This window comes from Hippoglossus stenolepis, chromosome 10, assembly GCF_022539355.2.
Source record: "Hippoglossus stenolepis isolate QCI-W04-F060 chromosome 10, HSTE1.2, whole genome shotgun sequence".
NCBI lineage: Eukaryota > Metazoa > Chordata > Actinopteri > Pleuronectiformes > Pleuronectidae > Hippoglossus > Hippoglossus stenolepis.
Window position 1 is genome coordinate 11,228,719 of NC_061492.1, and position 17,426 is coordinate 11,246,144.

The window sequence follows — 17,426 nt, forward strand, 5'->3', positions numbered from 1 at the left end:
GCTCTGCTAGTAACTGGTTGGCATTTGGTTCAGTTTGGCCAGATGTCGGTCTTTGTTTACAGTGTAACCTTAGGAACACCAGAGATGTTGAGTAAGATTTGTTAACGACAGATTAAAGCCTGTGAAAGAACATTGCTCAGAAATGCAAGTGAAACTTCTAGATAAGAGAATTTGAAGGACTTAACAGACGAGTATGCACTTTCTAATGTTAGACTTCCTGTCTATTCTAATGGCTCAGGAAGGATATAAATTACTCTTCTTTCTACCTCAACCCTGAGCCATTGATACAGGAACTAAAGTGAGTATTTGTATTCTGGAGAAGTATGACTGCACTTCTCTCATAAGTGGACAAGCTGCCTAAATAAAAGTCTGGACCTCGAACCTTTGACCTGAGACCATACTGATGAAGTTAAGCTACATTTTAAATCACAGTAAGTCTTCATGAACATATTTTGAAACAACTTGTTATAACTACAGCTACACATGTGACCTCGTGTGAATCATCACTAGCTGACCCGGAAGCTTCCGGTCGTAAACACACTTGATCACTGTTCGAAATCTGCGTGTAACCATGGGAACAGCAGCGATGTGGGTGGCCAATAAAGCGGAACTAATTAACAGGCGGTTATGTTTCCAATGTTTGTTCCGTGTTAGGTAACACACACCCCATTACCAGTAATATGATCAAATGTATGTATTTTGTCAACCTCAATAAACTGTCATGGTGAGCTGATAACCACACAGTGATATTTACACTGAAAGTAACACAAATGAAACTCGGCGGTAGGACGCTGACTCCGTCCCCTGGATGTGTGGGACCCTCTGCCGGGGCCTTAATGTCAGAGACCGTTGTTCGCCTGTGAAACTACCGGAGCGAGCGGTTCTCAGAGGAAACGCAGCGGAGGTGACATCACACGCAGGCGGCCCCGGGTCCCGACGCCCCTCGGCGGACAGAGATGACAGCTGGAGCGGCCGCTAGCCGAACACACGCTAAAACCCCACCGGAGAGCCCGGGTCTGCGCAGCTACTCCTAATCCAGCGGTGGATTCCAGCTGTTCTCTGCACCTCCACCGCATTTATTCTGCTCACTCACGACGGTGTCGCTGCCGGACGACGGCGGAAAATGGCCCGTAGCGTCCACCGTAGTCGCACAGTAAGTAAGGGCTGCGGTCCATGGCTGACTACAACAACACAACCTGCTCGGTACACGAAGCAGGACGGTCGCTCTGAATGACGTGATTGTGAGGTGCTGCTGCTGCTGCTGCACGCCATTGTTTACTACACTCAGACGGTCGCCCCCCCTCTCCATGTTTCAGTAACCCGCACTAGGCTGCACATGCACAGGCGAGGATGGGATGCATCAGCGCTTTTCTGCGTAAGAGCCGCAGCAGGATCAAGCTGGACCGGGTCAGAGAGCTGGGCCGACAGTACCCAGTCTTCTGCTTCCTGCTGCTGCTCCTGCTGATGTGCACTGTGCTGCTGAACAGGTAGAGTACTCTGTAAATGCATCGCTTTATCCAGGCTACTTCACGTGTTTTCTTGTAATGCAAATGTTTATTATGATTTTGTGCAAAGAGACAGTGCAGGGTACCACACAGGAGGTACAGTACAGATTATTAACATGGTGGAGGTCGACCTGCCAGCAGCATAAAGGGAGATCAAATCAAATCCAACAATGAACACTGGGGATAAATGTCATTAATTAACATATACATTTCATAGGCTCAGCTTTACATGAAGCCAGAAGTGGCCCCATGGTTACATTTCTCCTATTTCCCCAACATGTGTTCATATGATGAAATCTTAATCGTTTCATTGATCCATTCATTTGCTGTGGGACACATAGGATGCTCCTAGTTTTTCAACAGGACTCTTGTAGCTGTGAGAAGACCAACTTTTGAAATACTGAATTTGCAGTTCAATGCATTAGGTTTCAATGGGGTTTAATGGTAGAGCTGATCTTAGCCAGTCCCCCAATACCTGATGTTTCTCAAGAGAATGGATGAACCAAGGAACACTCCCACATCATGTGCCCAGATCACTTTTACACTTCCAACATTGATTGTTATCAGAGTGTACTGTTTAAATATCTGTGAGCACCCCCAAATCTGCAGTACATGTCTTCTCTCTGCACAGATATATTCATATCATAATCGTGTTTTGGTCCTTCCTGGCCGGAGTGGTCACGTTTTACTGCTCTCTGGGGCCTGAGTCTTTGCTGCCCAACATCTTCGTCTCCATCAAACCAAAGACCAAGGTAGTTCAGAGGCATATAGGCTTCGCATAAATTCCCTATGATTAAGTCCCATTTGCAGCCAGGGTGAATGAAGGGCAGGATCCCCATAATTACTGTTTTTTATTTCTCTTGCAGTCGTACCAACAGGAGCTGTTTCCACTGGGACACAGCTGTGCTGTTTGTGGAAAAATCAAGTGCAAAAGACACAGGTGAGTTACCTGGTTGTGTTGTAGCACAGTGGAGGTTGAGAAGGTTTTCTGTGTAATGTTTGTTTAATTAAAAAGGGAAAATACACATTGATTAACATGCCTACTTAAAGGTTGAGTGTGTAAGATTTAGGTGAAAGGGATCTATTGGCAGAAATTGAATATAATATAACCATCACGAGTGTGTTTTATCTAAATTGTACGAATTGTGGTTTTCTTTACTGTGGAATGGGCCTTTTATATTTAATCATTTATATTTACATCAGGAGAGGATCCTCTCTATGGAGGCCGCCATGTTTTTTTTACAGTAGCTCTGACTGGACAAACTAAACACCGCTTGGGTTTTTACAACAACTGAAGGTTACCACAGGTTCATGTTTGGAGGGGGTATTCAGCTGCAACATGCAACTCCATCACTAAATTCTACACACTGAACCTTTAAGTCCAACATGTAATTGTGCCAGATTAAACCATGCCGGCCAGCTTTCACCAGCGGTTCCTGGCAGGTTGATGATAAAAAAAACAACCTGTAACATAAAGACAGATGTAGATGTATAAAAGGGCAAAACTGAATGACATATGAAAACATTGAAGGCACAAAAGTATTGTGCCGTGTTGTGTTTTGACCTCATTGTTTGTGCCAACAATAGTTATGATGATGACACAAACTCTAGCGCACCCAACACCCTCTACCATCTATTACCATGCTGCTGTGTAAAAATCTAGTTATTTAGAAGCAAACAGGACATTAAACTGTCTAAAGAGTCACTTAGATTCACTGTGAAGCTCTTAAACTATTTCACTTGGATTTCCTTGCATTCAGTTTGACAACATGCATTCTGTGTTTGCTCACTAACACACTGTGGTTTGTTATGCTATGGAAAATGTTACACCACCGCCTAGTGGTCAGACAGGATTCCAACGTTTTTCTCTTTGTGTAATACTGGGATTTGTTTTATCGATAGACCGACATTATTACTGGAAAACTATCAGCCATGGCTTGACCTGAAAGTTCCCTCCAAGGTTGATGCTTCTCTATCAGAGGTAATACATGCATGGATCAAACTTTGTTAAAGTTGAATGTAAAATTACTTGTATTGTTTATTGACATTTATTATTTATTTTTCCTGCTTTTTTTTCAAGATTCTAGAGCTTGTTCTGGAAAATTTTGTATATCCTTGGTATAGGTAAGCCATTTTCTCTTTTTAGTTTTCCGTCATAATAAAAATTGAGGTAGTAAAATTAGTTTTATGTGGGGACTGAAGTGACATTTTTCTCTTTCAGAGACATCACCGATGATGAGGCCTTTGTTGACGAGCTGAGAGTGACTTTGCGTTTCTTCTCAGCTGTGTTAGTGCGACGCACCCAGAAGGTAAAAAACGAGACTGTATGCAGTCAAAATCTTTGGATGCTGATTCACAGAATTCTTTTTAAATATAATTTTTTTCTCCCTCAGGTGGATGTGGCATCCCTCATCACACAAAAGCTTCTTAAAGTTTCCATGAAGCATATTGAAATCATAAGCAAAGCCAGGCAGAAAGGTAGTGGCGACATGCGTCACCCGCTGATTCCTCTTCTTTATGTTCACCATAAAAAGGCTAAATCCTTTTTCCCCCCTGCTCTTCTCTGTAGTAAAGCTCACAGAGCACCTTCAGCAAGCTGCTCTGGAGGAATACGGCCCCGACCTCCACGTAGCCCTGCGCAGCCGCAGAGATGAGCTCCTCTACCTCAGGAAGCTGACGGAGATGCTCTTCCCCTACATCCTGCCTCCCAAGGCTACAGACTGCAGGTAACTCACAGCTGTGACCGTAACGGCTATGCAGTGCCCTCATATATTCCTCAAAACGACTTACAAATAATCCCACCATCTGCAGACTTAACTGTTCTAGTAGCTGAGGATCCTTCTTTACTCTTTCACTCTTATTTCCTGCTGCCTTATCCCCTCGCTCCTCTCAGATCTCTTACTCTCCTAATAAGAGAAGTCTTGGCTGGTTCTGTCTTCCTTCCTTCACTGGACTACTTGGCTGATCCTGTGAGTGTACTGTAGACCCACTAAGGGCTCAATTTGATTTATTCTATTTAGCAAGAATGTTGATCAGTGTCCATCATGAGCATGTAAGTTGTAGACAAAGATGCTCTTTGTTCGAACACCAGGAATAGCAACCGTGTTCTGCATGATTTTTGTTTTTGTTTCAGGACACAGTGAATCATTTGCTTTTGATATACATCGACAACTCCCCTGTAAGTATACGTTGATATTTCAACTCATAATTTCAGATGTCTATATGTCGGCTCAGGTTTAAAAAAAAAAATACTATTAATGAAAACAACAAACACAAACACAACCAAATACATAGAACTTGAACTAAGAAAATATAAAAAAAAAAAAGTAAAATATGAACATAAATGCACATCTTTTCTTCATCATTTATTCTGAAAAACAACTTTTCACACCGCAGCGTACTGGCAAACATAAATGCAGATATGCCGATTAAATCAATCAGGCTCTAGCTCTAATTGCATCCACGTCTATATATAAAGTTTATACTGAGTATAGATCATTTATGGGTTAATGGGATGTTTTCTATCTATGTTTGTCTCTCAAGCCTGAAGTCGCCACAGAGCCAGCTTCAACGCTGGTTCCTTTCCTGCAGAAATATTCTGACACTCGAAGCAAAAAGCCCTCAGTAAGTGTTTCCTCTCATACATGGGATATAGTGGTAGAGTAATTTTAATTTCAACATATATAAATACGTACAAGATTAATTTAAAGCACTTCAAGTCACTGGACCCTGTGTGTGACAGCATCTAGTACACACTGTAATGACAATATGCAGATTCAGTGTTTTAGCCCCTGACATTTGCTCAAATCAAGATGCAACTCACAAATATTTGCAGGAACACTCAACTGTGATTTCTCTCTTTACTTAGCCACTCCTCTCTTTCTCTCTCTCTCTCTCTGTCTGACCAGGTGCTGAAGCTTGAGTTGAAGGAAATCAGAGAACAGCAAGACCTCCTCTTTCGGTTTATGAACTTTTTGAAGCAAGAGGGGGCCGTGCATGTGCTCCAGTTCTGCCTCTCAGTCGGTAAGTGTTTCCTAGTGCTTCCCAAAAGAGGACCGGTAAGCCTGCATAGGACCAACATTGCCTGAAATGTTTATATTCTAAAATTGAAATTGTGAATGCTCTTAAAACAAGTTATATGATTTAAGTAGGAATCTGTACTTGAAGTTTCTAGGTGCTGTAATTTCAACCATATCCGTCTGAAATCATCAGTAAAACTTACTGAAGACAGAGGTTTGCATTGTTACACTGTGACTTTGACATGTCTGACTATTCCCAGAGGAGTTCAACGACAGGATACTTCGCCCTGAGCTGTCAGACTCGGAGAAGATGATGCTCCACGAGGAGGTGAAGAAGATCTACGAGACCTACTGTTTGGACGAGAGCGTTGACAAGATCCGCTTCGACCCCTTTATCGTGGAAGAAATACGCAATAGTGAGCGATAAGGATCCTCTCCGGATCAAATGATCTAAGAGGACTTTAATTTCATCTTGAAGAAGCACAAATACTTACTGGACATTTAATTACTGTGATGATAAATATTATTTTATTTCCACAGTTGCAGAGGGCCCGTATCCAGAGGTGGTGAAACTGCAAACCATGAGGTGTTTGTTTGAAGCCTATGAACACGTCCTGTCCCTCCTGGAGAATGTTTTCACCCCCATGTTCTGTCACAGCGACGAGGTTAGCACAAACACATAATAATAAATTAAAAAAACAGCTTAACAACACCCCGTCTGCAGCTCAAACAAATGTATCAATCCACCTCTTTTACATCTGTGGTGCTCGCTTCACTTCAGGCTGAATCTTAATATCCCCCAGCGTTTGAATTTATGTTTGTGTGTCAGAAGTAAAGCTAAATCGGTCAAACGCTGGAATTAGAGCTGATTTGTAATTCACTGACTCTCTTGCGCCATCCTCTTCCGATCGCCCAGCCACCAACCGCAGTCGTCCATGTCACCAATACCGGAGGCGCGATTGGCCAACGAGCCGACGCTGGCGCCATGCCAAGCTGCCAAGCCGAATTTCACCCCTCAGTCGCTGTCTCATTGAATGCAGCTGGGTGGACTATTGCTCGGCCATTGTCCACAGCAGGCCACTGCCCTGCATGAGTAGTGTGTCTGGAAAATAATTTGAGATTGATTGATTCTTTTTGTTCACGCTCCTGTTGCTGCTCTAAAATAAATTGTGCGGTCATAATAACCATTAATAAGATCAAAAGAAGTCACCCGATAGATTACGTTTCTCTAATGTTGTTTGTACACACAAATGTATCATACGTTGCAGTGTTTGATTGATTTAAATTCTCTGCTCATTCTCTCTTTCCGTGTCGTCCTCCAGTACTTTCGGCAGCTTCTGCGAGGGGCCGAGTCCCCCGCCAGGAATTCGAAGATGAGCAGGTCGGTTTCCCTTCAGCAACGTTTCTGTTTGTGTGTAACATAAAAAAATATTTTTCTATAATGTTTACCACGATTTTAAATTATGTGACATGTGACTTCTGATAATCTAGTATCAAAAGCCTAAGTCATTCTGTGCAATTTAAACACAGAATGACTCACTGGTAGTTCATTTTTTAGGCAGGAAATGAATCACGTTTGCACCCACATGCAACTAAAGTTTGTCTAATCAAAATTAAATTTTTTCAAGGGTTAGTTAATTTTACTGATGATAAATATATTTTTTAAATGTTCACAATTCCCTGTATTAGACTGGCCACTGCAGTATGAATGAACAACACAGCATGTGGCAGCTGCAGCACATATAAATATGAATGCACGCACATTTGGTCTCAATGGTCTAAAATAAGCTTTAAATTAGCAATAAAATATATTTTTTCACTCTGCAGCATAATGAAATTAAAATGAGACGTAAACTGAGTTGAGCCCAGGGATCGAATGTCATGTTTCTCTCACGGGGCGTGGTGTGTATGTGGCCACGGGGCCCTGCCACTAACTCCTTGTGCATATTGTTCCAGAAATAGCCTGAGTATGGATGACATTCGGTGAGTATAAGGCATCGGTGTGCTGATCAAAACAGTGGCTTGCTGCGCGGTGCTGCTGCACGCAAGATTCAAACTACACTCCATTCTTGCCTGACTGCTCCGACAGAGAATTGCCTCGCCTTTATTTAATTTTTTTTACAAATTCACTGTTCCCCGGGTCCACTGTAACCAGGGCTTCAGTTCAACAAGCACTATCAAAGAATGTATATGATTTTATTTCTAATCTAATTACAGTTTTGTTTTACTCTGTGCTTAAAAGCAAATGAGAGAAGATGTAGAAAGGTTAATCAGCCAACCATGATAATCATGAGACGTCGTTAATCGAATGTTAACTAAGCTGATCAAAAGTAGTGGTGTTGGACAGACGTGATATAAAAATTGACTTTTGGAGGGGAGGGATGGGAGGAGTTTAGGCTTTGTTTTTCATACTTTGTATTTTAGACGTACGTTTTCACGCTTCCAAAATAACGTAAGGAAACCTCTCAGGGAGCGAGAACTAAGGGAAGGAAAGTGATTTATTCCATGTATCAGATTTTACATCTAGTCATAAAGCAATGTAGTTGTGAATGCAGAAAATCTAATGAGGCAGAAGAACTAGTAGACAATGGCCGTTACTGCCTCTCCGTTTTTTACTAAACTCCCTCCATGTCTGCTATTCAGTAACCCCCTCCACTCTGCCCATTCGTCCGCCTATTACTGCATCAATGTATTACCACCACCATGCTGTGTCTGTGACCGTGTGTCCACTCTTGATTCTGCAACCACCATAATGCCTGCCTGGTATGATCCATGGTCCTCTCCCTCCTCTCGCCCTCGGGAACCTGACCCTGCTCTGCTCGTAGTCCCTGGGACTGGAGCCCCGAGTCCCCGTCCTCACTGTTCACCGCCTCTGGCAGCTCTTCACCTGCATCTCTTAATTCCCTCCATGCCCAGTCCACGTTCACCACCTTCCCGTACGGCTCGCTATCCCACCGCCACTCATCACCGAAGTAAGTCAGGGGCCATCTGTGTGTCGCAGGTCGCTCAGTGTGATGTCATGCCGTCCAGTTTCCCCTCACGTGACCCCAGTCTCAGCCCGACTCCTGCATGGTGGGACCGCTGCATGTGGATCCTGTTTTTTGTTTGTCACGTGTCCTTTATCCGACCCTGTTGTTTTGTTCAGACTAAACACTCCCTGTTGTTTTTGACAATGCAGTGACTTTTCAGTGTTCAGCTCCTTGTATATTCGGTATGTCACCATTTTTACTTTATTTACTGGCACAGAGCACCTGTTTTCTGGTTGAACGGCAACTGATCACTTTTATTACAATTTTGATCCCCTTCAAATTAGACATCGCTTCATGAAATCACTGCTGTGTGCTGTGTTTGCTTTTTGCCCCGCAGTGTTTATAACAGACAAACCCAGACATTGTGAAATGGTTGTAAATAGATGTATTGGCTTTGGATTTGGTTTCTTTAGCTTTTTCCTTCCATGTACAATCGTCATTTTCTTCCTCGTGCGCTGCTCCTACCTCCCCCTTCTCTCCTCCACAGTATCTTCTGTGTAACTTTTATCAAACGGCGTAAGCTTTGCTGAAACCTTGCACATCTCCTCCATCGTGCATCGTCCAACAACCTCTTTGTCTGTCCTGCAGGAACACGGCAAAGAGGGGCGAGTCCTTTGGGATCAGCCGCATCGGCAGCAAAATCAAAGGAGTGTTCAAGAGCACAACCATGGAGGGAGCCATGCTGCCATCTTATGGGCTGGTGGAGGGAGAGGATGACATGGTGAGACTGATGTAAAAATAATCGGAACACTAAATTTTTTGTGTGATGTAAAGTGCAAATAGTCACAGGATGATGGTTCTCGGGCGGCACGGTGGTTTGGAGGTTAGAATGGTCGCCTTCCTGGTTCGAATCCCGGTTTAGTCTGGGTCTCTCTGTTTTTCCTTTGTCTGCGTGGGTTTCCTCCGGGTTCTCCAGTTTCCTCCCACAGTCCTAAGAAATGTAGATGGAAGTTAGGTTAATTTGAGATTCTGAATTGACCCTGGGTGTGACTGTGAGAGTGAATGGGTTGTCTCTGCACGTTGGCCCTGGGATTGGCTGGCAACCTGTCCAGAGTGTCCCCCGCCCAATGTCAGCTGCCCCCACGACCCTCGGAGAACAAGTGGTATAGGGAATGGATAACAGTTCTTTGTCAGATTAGATTCCTGATTTAAATGATGAGCAGTGGAAGGTTCTCTCATTCATTCTCCAACAAAGTCATTTGTAAAAATCACTCCATTCTAATTTGAAGTTATCAAGATATTGCAGAGAGAAACAAAGCAAACTGAAGCTCTCTGTTACACTACCACAACATTTACCACTCGAGGGCGTTGGTGAGTAAAGAAAAGAAAGTTTAACAAGTCTCTCTCCCAGAGTTTTGGGTTTTGCTGGTGTCAGAGTATTTAGTCCTAAATCAGTGGTATCCAGCCTCCATTTACATGAGTCCACATAGCGATTGAGCTGTTCTGAAGAACCAGTTGGACTTAAATTTCTCCAGTACTTCCTTTTCTCTTTTTATGATTGCACTGCATGAGTTTACATGCTCATGCTTTACTTTTCCATTTCCCTTATTTGTCGTTGAGTCTCAAACAATGACTTTTAAGACCTAAACATTTTCTGACCTGTTTATTCAGAGTTCACTGCTCGACCTTAACCTCACGTTCTTCCATCCCAGGTGGAGGAGGCCATGATGGTGCTGGAGGATGACTCCCCCATGGAGGCAGCCTCTACCCCCAGCACGCCTCGAAACCTCTCAGCCTGGAACATCACCATCCCGTACATTGATTTCTACGATGACGACGTGAAGAGAGAAAGGATCCCTGTGTTCTGCATCGACGTGGAGCGCAACGACAGGAAGGCAGGTGAGGCTGAATGGGACTCGTCCTTCTGTCCCGGCTCTAAACTCATCACTTTTCCAGATATGGTCACATAGAGATAACGGGTAGTGATGAGCAAACATCTTCGACCCCTGGCGGAGCGTGCAGGTGGATGCTGGAGTGGTGGAGGGTCTGAATCGACAGGCAGTGATAATGATGCAGGGCAGGTGGGGTATGATAGAGAATAGTGGAGATTGAGGCATGTCACATGAGTAGAGCAGTACAGGTTGAGTGCCTGAGCTAGCTCCCAAGCATCTCTCCATTACTGTGTTTTTCTTGAAAACTCAAATGTATTTATTTTTTATATATTAGCCTTTATTTAACCTGGTTAGTCCCATTGAGTTAGAAAATATCTTGCATGAGGAAGATCTGGCCAATAACAGATAAAAAGGTAGATTCTACCGATGTCCGTTTCACACAGAAAGCAAAGCAGGACTCTTTCCAAACAGAGACCTGAGTTCTCCTTCTCATTGCTCTATGTGTCAACATGCAGAGATCCATCATGCAGCAGTGAATCTAACTGAGATTACAGGGTTTCACATACTCTACTTGGCTGGTCCACTCACATAGATTAAGACCTGACCAGGTTGATTAAAGGACTTAGTTTGTATAGAGTGAATGATGTGTTCTAATGTAAGATTGATCTTTTCCTGTTTTAGTTGCATATGCTGCAGTAACAGTGGGAGCCACATGCTGCTTTGCTGAGCTTGCATCTACCAATAGCCTTTAGGGGACATCTGTAAATTGTAGCTACAGGAAATGACCGTTGTTTACGTTGTCCTCCCAAGTCTTTCCATGCACATCATATAGATTTAGAGAGGATAACACAAACCAGCAATGCAGTTGCTTGGTTCGAAGGTTTTACCTTAGTGTCCTTGGGCAAGATACTGATCCCCAAATTGCTCTAGACAGCTGTGCTGACAGTGTATGAATGGTGTGTAATAGGAAGATTGCTACATATTGAAGCGCTGTAAGATTCTGTGTGTGAATGATTGAATGTGACTTGTACTGTCAAGCTCTGTGAGTGTAAATTCTCAACCTTTGACAAGCACTGGATTATATGTATTTATTGTTCTTCCAGTAAAATATCTCTTCTGTGTTTCTCTGCAGTCGGACATGAGACTGAGCACTGGTCTGTGTACAGAAGATACCTGGAGTTCTACGTGCTTGAGTCAAAACTGACTGAGTTTCATGGTAAGTTTCATCATTGTTTCTCTAGTTCTGTGCTCTGAGGTTATCTGGCTTTACTAAGCATTCTCTTTTTTTTTTATTCACCACCAAAATGATCTCATGGACTCTTAAGAATGTATTGATCATTGCTTCCAAGTTAGGGTTTATTATAAAGTCTGAAGTAAATCAAATTGATGGAAAGGGGAGAACAACTGGTTAAGTGGAGCAGGGAATTGACGGCCGTGCAGTGAAAGGGGTCGGAAGACTTTTTCTCTGTTAATATTTTTTCAGCGTTCCTTTCTGTGAAATCTTGCGCCCTCTACAGGCTCGTTTCCGGATGCACAGTTGCCTTCGAAGAGAATCATCGGCCCCAAGAATTATGAGTTTCTCACATCCAAGCGGGTAGACTTCCAGGAGTACCTTCAGGTAGAAGACACTGAGTTTTATTAGGTTGATTGATTCTGTTTGTCTGTAGTTTTTCTGCACATTTAAACACACTGAAATCTCTCTGCAGTGTAAGTGGGGTCATATAATTGTCAAGCAAGTGCATGAGACATGTATAACAAATTTAAATATGAAACAAGTCTAATGTCCTTTTTATATAAATATATATATACTGTAATTCTAAAGCACTTTAATACCTCTTTTATAATAAGTGAGTGGATATATACAGGTTTTTTTTTTTCTCTCACCTCGCTGCCTTTGCCAAAGTGGCGCCTTCACCCGGGTGTCACTTTTCCATCACTGCCGATTGAAGCCGATAAAATCCTGTGTCCACTGCAGAGAGTTGATGTGGCAGGTTGAACAGGCAGCACTGACATCAAGATTAAATGGAAACAGCCTTAATCTTTCGAGACTAGAATCTCAGCAGCAACACGTCACTGGCAGAAAACAACCTTTTTCTAGAGGTCAATCTCAACCTATCAGGAAAAATTGTAAAAAAGTATGTTGTGACCAAACGATGGACAGATTAGAAATCAGAAATGATCTCTGTGTCTCACTTGTGTGTAGCGTTTCAAATCACAGTGGAAATGACAGAGAGAATGAGTGACAGAGTTCAGACAGAGGTTGGAGTCGGGGGGGGTTGCGATCCACTCTCTTTAGCCGTGCAGTCAAGGTTGCTGAAAACTAGGTTTGAGAATTAGCTGTCACAAGATTTAGAAGAAAAATGACAGAATCTACACAACTGAAGATTGTTTGCAAACTGAGATTGACAACAACGTCTACCTTTTCAAAGTGTCCTTGAACACACCGCCGAGGGAAGAATCTGGTCCTTCCAGTAGATTGTGTAAATAAAGATGAACTCTGTGACAGCTCCTCGAAAGTCAAGCTAAAGTGTCTCGATCGCCATCTGGTGGCTGGGTGCAGTATAGGTCATAACTCGTCCATCTTTACAGTCTGTAGTCTTTCCTTGGAAGAGCATCATGACAAAACCATCACATAACTGACCACAGGAAAAAATTTGAAAATACCCACTTGATTTTAAAAGCTTTATGAATTAAATGGACAGGAAAGGCTGGAAATTAAAAGCAATAAACTCTGTTTGTAGCCTTTGAAATATAAATAAACAATAAAATAAAGTTTTAACCCTCAAAAGTCAGTCAAGTCACAAAATGGGTAAAACATGTGTAGGGTAAAATATACTGTGTCTGCTTTGACCCAACTGGGGGCAACTGTGGCTCAGGGGGTTGAGCGGGCCGTTTTCTCACCAGAAGGTTGGCTGCTTGATCCCAGTCTTCTGCATATCGTAGTTTCCTTGGGCAAGATACTGACCGTACTCATAGAAAAACTGCTGCCCCTAGCGATAAATGAATGTGTGTGAATGGTAAAAAACTGTACTGTAAAGCGCTGTGAGTGGTCAGTTTTAGTGTAAAATACATTTTGGATCCTGTAAACGATTTTCCACCATCAAAGATCATAATTTCCGACATCATGCATATTCATGTATTTTCTTTGCAGAAACTTCTCCAGCATCCAGAGCTGAGCAACAGTCAGTTGCTGGCCGACTTCCTGTCTCCTCACAGTATGGGGTCTCAGTTCCTGGACAAGATGCTGCCTGAAGTGAACCTGGGTACAGTATGAGGCAGATGTTAGAGAACGTGACGAGGACCAGAGAGATGGATCGTCATGTTTTCAGAGAGTGAAAGAGGCTGAAAATGATTGATCAGCTTGACCTTGTGAAAAGATATTGAACTTTACATCACTGAGATAAAATATTTATACTTTACAGGGAAAATCATCAAGTCCGTTCCCAGCAAACTCATAAAAGAGGTACTGTGCGTGTGTGTGTGTGTGCGTGTGTGTGTGTGTGTGTGTGGTATAACACTCTGCAGAATGTTTTACCTTTTTATTTACTTGAGGGAATTTCCTCAAATTTGGCACAAACATCAACTTAGACTCAAAGAATATTTTGACATGACAAATGCATCTTTTAGAGAAATAATACTCTCGCTGTAACTTATATCAATTGCCTGCTGTGTTTTCTGGACAGAAAGGGCAACATCTGGAGCCTTTCATCCAGTCGTTCTTCAACTCCTGTGAATCTCCCAAACCCAAACCGAGCCGTCCCGAGCTCACTATCCTGAGCCCAACATCGGAAAATGACAAAAAGGTTAGAAATCGAAATGTCAGAACTCTGTATATCCTTTTCAGCCGACTGACACTTGATGTAACAGTTTTCAACTACATCCACGATTTCACATATTGACCATACACTGTGCAGCTTTACAAGGTTGTGACCTAGTCTGACTGAAGCCGTGCATTTCGTTCAGTAAAGCTCTGTCAGTCACTCACAACAGGAAATATATGTTGGTTTTAAATGAGCTATAATATGAAAACTAATATAAATCCCTCTCTTCTAGCTGTTCAACGACGTCTTCAAAAACAACGCCAACCGATCGGAACTGACCGAGAAGAGACACAATCAGAACTACTTCATGGAGATGATCACGGTCGAAGGCGTGTATGACTACCTAATGTATTTGGGTAAGTGAAGTGTGTTTATTACAATCTGTCCATCACACACTGTTTATCACACATTTTATTATTATTGTAGACACGCAGCAGGATGTTATTGTCGGTTTTACGATGTCTTGGATTTATTTTATCAGCTTGTAAAAATATTAGAACACATCATAGAATACTACTCATTTTACTATTCATATATAAGGTAATCAAAATTCTATTCAATTTAATGATTGCGTATCTGTGACACACTCATAATATGAAACATCAACAAATGAACGATGTTGTGGCATAGATATATTTGAGGATAAAACGATTTTTGAATAGTATTTACCCACGTTAACTCGAATACCCTTGTATTATTAATAATAAATATTATTTATATTTTTAAAGAATGTTTCTGAAACAAGCTCTGAAGTGTTTAAATGCTATTTGCAGTAAAAGACATAGATAAGAATCTGTGTATATATATGTTCTCTCTGTCCTTCTTGGTGGTTATCAGGCCGAGTTGTCTTCCATATCCCCGACTGGCTGCACCACCTGCTGATGGGCGGCAGGATCCTGTTCAAGAACACACTGGAGAACTACACAGATTATTACCTCCAGCACAAACTGAACCAGGTGGTCCAGGAGCACCGGCTCGTCTCGCTCATCACTCTGCTCAGAGGTACAGCCGTTAAATCAGAGAAGTTGACATGAATGTCAGAGGAACATTTTAACATAAAAAAAAATTATACTGGTAAATACAAGCTGTTAATGGGCCAAAATAGATTGGCAGCGAGATGAGACATTTGATTCCAGTTCAAGGGCCATGAGGAAGTTAACTCAAAGACTGAAAGCATGTGGAAACAGCTGGTTATCACATGATCTACCTAAAACTACATTTTCAGGTTTCTATTTGTATGTACATTAGGAAATGAGATACAACATGTTAATTAGTGCTTTGAATATATCGGCAGGCTAGATGTTTCCCTTTGTTTCAGTCTTAATGCTAAGCTAAACTAACCACCTCCTGCCTTATGTAGTTACACAAACATGAGAGTGGAGTCAATCTAATGAACCATTGAACAGGCTCTCATTGGGAATCTTCTTTGCCTCTCTAGACACAGTTTTCTGTGAGAGCAGTCCCCCCCGCTCAGCCCAAGAAAAGCAGAAGAGGGCGAAGAGGACTTATGAACAAATGATGAGATATATTCCAGGTATTCATTCAGCTTTTAAAGGTCCTTTCCAATTACAAGACAATTATTCCGATGTGAGAACTGGCAGCCAGTTTTACGTGTTGGTCTTTTCTGTTTAGACTTGCTGGGGAAATGTATCGGAGAAGAGGCCAAGTACGAAGGCGTCGGCCTCCTGTTCGATGGACTGCAACAGCCAGTTCTCAACAAACAGGTACAAACACACATGCTTCTTTTTCATGCCTCTGCACACGACAACAGCCGGGAACCGGTTGTCCGTCTGTCCGTATTTCGAGTTTCTCACTGCTTGAAACAAATTTGTCAAGATAACAAACAAAGAGCTGAGAGAAGCTGTGACAGTCAATGAGCGAGTTAAAGTGGATGTGAACCTGTTGTCATGTTATATATCTCTGATCATGTACACTCACACCTACGTATAGGTACACACTGTTGCATGAGACACTTATGTACACTACTTTTGTTTGTGTGATTTCAATGTCAAATCGCCCTTCATTTCAGCATTTGCATATTGATTTAAAAGCTGTATTGCTGTGATACGTTTATATTTGAAGATGACGGATCTTAATGCTCTTCATCGTCTGTCTGTTCTATGTCTTCCTCAGCTCACATATGTGCTATTGGACATCACCATTCAAGAGCTGTTCCCTGAGCTCAACAAGGTAAACTGACGCTCGTCCTGGCTTCTAAAGAAATATAGTGTAAATATACGCACATCCATTAAGTTTACTGGTTATCCTATATAGTAGTGAGGGGAGAATCTGAATGGAGGAAAATTGTATTAATCTGTTTATCATTAACTAATGTAAAGTGAGCATTGTTAAAAGAGCTATAAAAATAAAATGTATTCTTCTTCTTCTTCTTCTTCTTCTTCTTCTTCTTCTTCTTCTTATCATCATTACTTTATTGGGGTGAAATGTCCTTGAAAACACAAGCCGGCTGTGACATCTGGTTTTTACATTTTATCTGTAGCTATAAGAGATTAATGTGCTAACATGTGTGTCTTTCTTTCTCCAGCAGGTACAGAAGGAGACCACTGTGATGGCTCCATGGATGTAAAGTAAAGATTTCCACGGACGTGACACATGCATCATAACACACTTGTAACATAGATTAACTTATTCCACTGCTTCTCCTGCTGTAAAACAGCATCTACTTTGTAAAATAAATTATGCAGATAAATGAGACGTCTGTGTGGTTTGCATGATTCTTCCTGAATATAAAAAGCAAACAGTGTGTACATCTAGTTGACTGCTGCAGGTTGTTGTAGCCACTGAAACTGAGAATTTAATCACGTCTTTTCGATTTCACTTTGATGAACTGGTCTTAAAAGAGAGTTACAGCAGCCAGACAGCTCATCTTATCTCACGAGGATGATGAACAGTGTGTTGCAGTCTTTGGACTTTTTTATATCTTTTAGTGAAGCATTGTTTTGGGCTTTAGACATAAAACAGCACTTTTATATCTTTTCTTTTCAATTTTAAACGTATTCATCGCATTTCATCTTGCTTGTGTATAAGATCTCGGTAAACACGATTGTCCCCCAATGTTTTTAATCAATCATTTAAATCACTGGCTGATTTGTGGGATATAATAAGTTACTGCCTGGGTATTGAATCTAAACCTAAGGCTGCATTTGTGTTGTCTTCTAGTTAACCTTGAAAAGCAGTTAACCACATCCTGGAGGAGTTT

General features: G+C 42.0%; 1 protein-coding gene and 1 long non-coding RNA gene across 8 annotated transcripts; one reads left to right on the forward strand and one right to left on the reverse strand.

Annotated features, from left to right (window-relative positions):
* Window positions 1-797: 797 nt before the first annotated feature.
* On the forward strand, window positions 798-16,921 carry LOC118115960 (sorting nexin-14). 7 transcript variants are annotated; one of them, XM_035167205.2, is made up of 31 exons: window positions 798-1,153; window positions 1,317-1,487; window positions 2,137-2,257; window positions 2,372-2,445; window positions 3,408-3,486; window positions 3,586-3,629; window positions 3,727-3,814; window positions 3,899-3,983; window positions 4,075-4,231; window positions 4,399-4,474; window positions 4,639-4,683; window positions 5,049-5,129; window positions 5,414-5,528; window positions 5,785-5,940; window positions 6,065-6,189; window positions 6,847-6,905; window positions 7,481-7,507; window positions 8,350-8,496; window positions 9,142-9,274; window positions 10,206-10,392; window positions 11,518-11,601; window positions 11,903-12,003; window positions 13,537-13,648; window positions 13,808-13,848; window positions 14,069-14,188; window positions 14,439-14,562; window positions 15,044-15,208; window positions 15,645-15,740; window positions 15,839-15,930; window positions 16,340-16,435; window positions 16,752-16,921. In XM_035167205.2, the coding sequence occupies exons 2-30, from the start codon at window positions 1,351-1,353 to the stop codon at window positions 16,403-16,405; spliced, it is 2,937 nt and encodes a 978-aa protein (XP_035023096.2). In that variant the 5' UTR covers window positions 798-1,153; window positions 1,317-1,350; the 3' UTR covers window positions 16,406-16,435; window positions 16,752-16,921. The 7 variants fall into 7 exon arrangements, with proteins under 7 accessions (XP_035023096.2, XP_035023094.2, XP_047197491.1 ...); XM_035167203.2 differs by having other exon boundaries at window positions 16,340-16,396; window positions 16,755-16,921; XM_035167202.2 differs by having other exon boundaries at window positions 801-1,153; window positions 16,340-16,396.
* LOC118115963 lies at window positions 9,384-12,893 on the reverse strand. The gene is made up of 3 exons (XR_004697621.1): window positions 12,805-12,893; window positions 12,270-12,354; window positions 9,384-9,484 (listed from the first exon to the last, which is right to left on the reverse strand). It is a non-coding gene; the product is annotated as an uncharacterized LOC118115963 (long non-coding RNA).
* Window positions 16,922-17,426: the final 505 nt, after the last annotated feature.

What these genes read in the sequence shown, in the direction of transcription:
- LOC118115960 (XM_035167202.2), top strand. Translation starts at nt 1,351, where the DNA reads ATGGGATGCATCAGCGCTTTTCTGCGTAAGAGCCGCAGCAGGATCAAG. An exon ending in AAGCAAAGCCAGGCAGAAAG is followed by an intron (nt 3,984 to 4,074) that starts GTAGTGGCGACA and finishes TCTTCTCTGTAG; the next exon opens with TAAAGCTCACAGAGCACCTT. An exon ending in CCAGCAAACTCATAAAAGAG is followed by an intron (nt 13,849 to 14,068) that starts GTACTGTGCGTG and finishes TTTTCTGGACAG; the next exon opens with AAAGGGCAACATCTGGAGCC.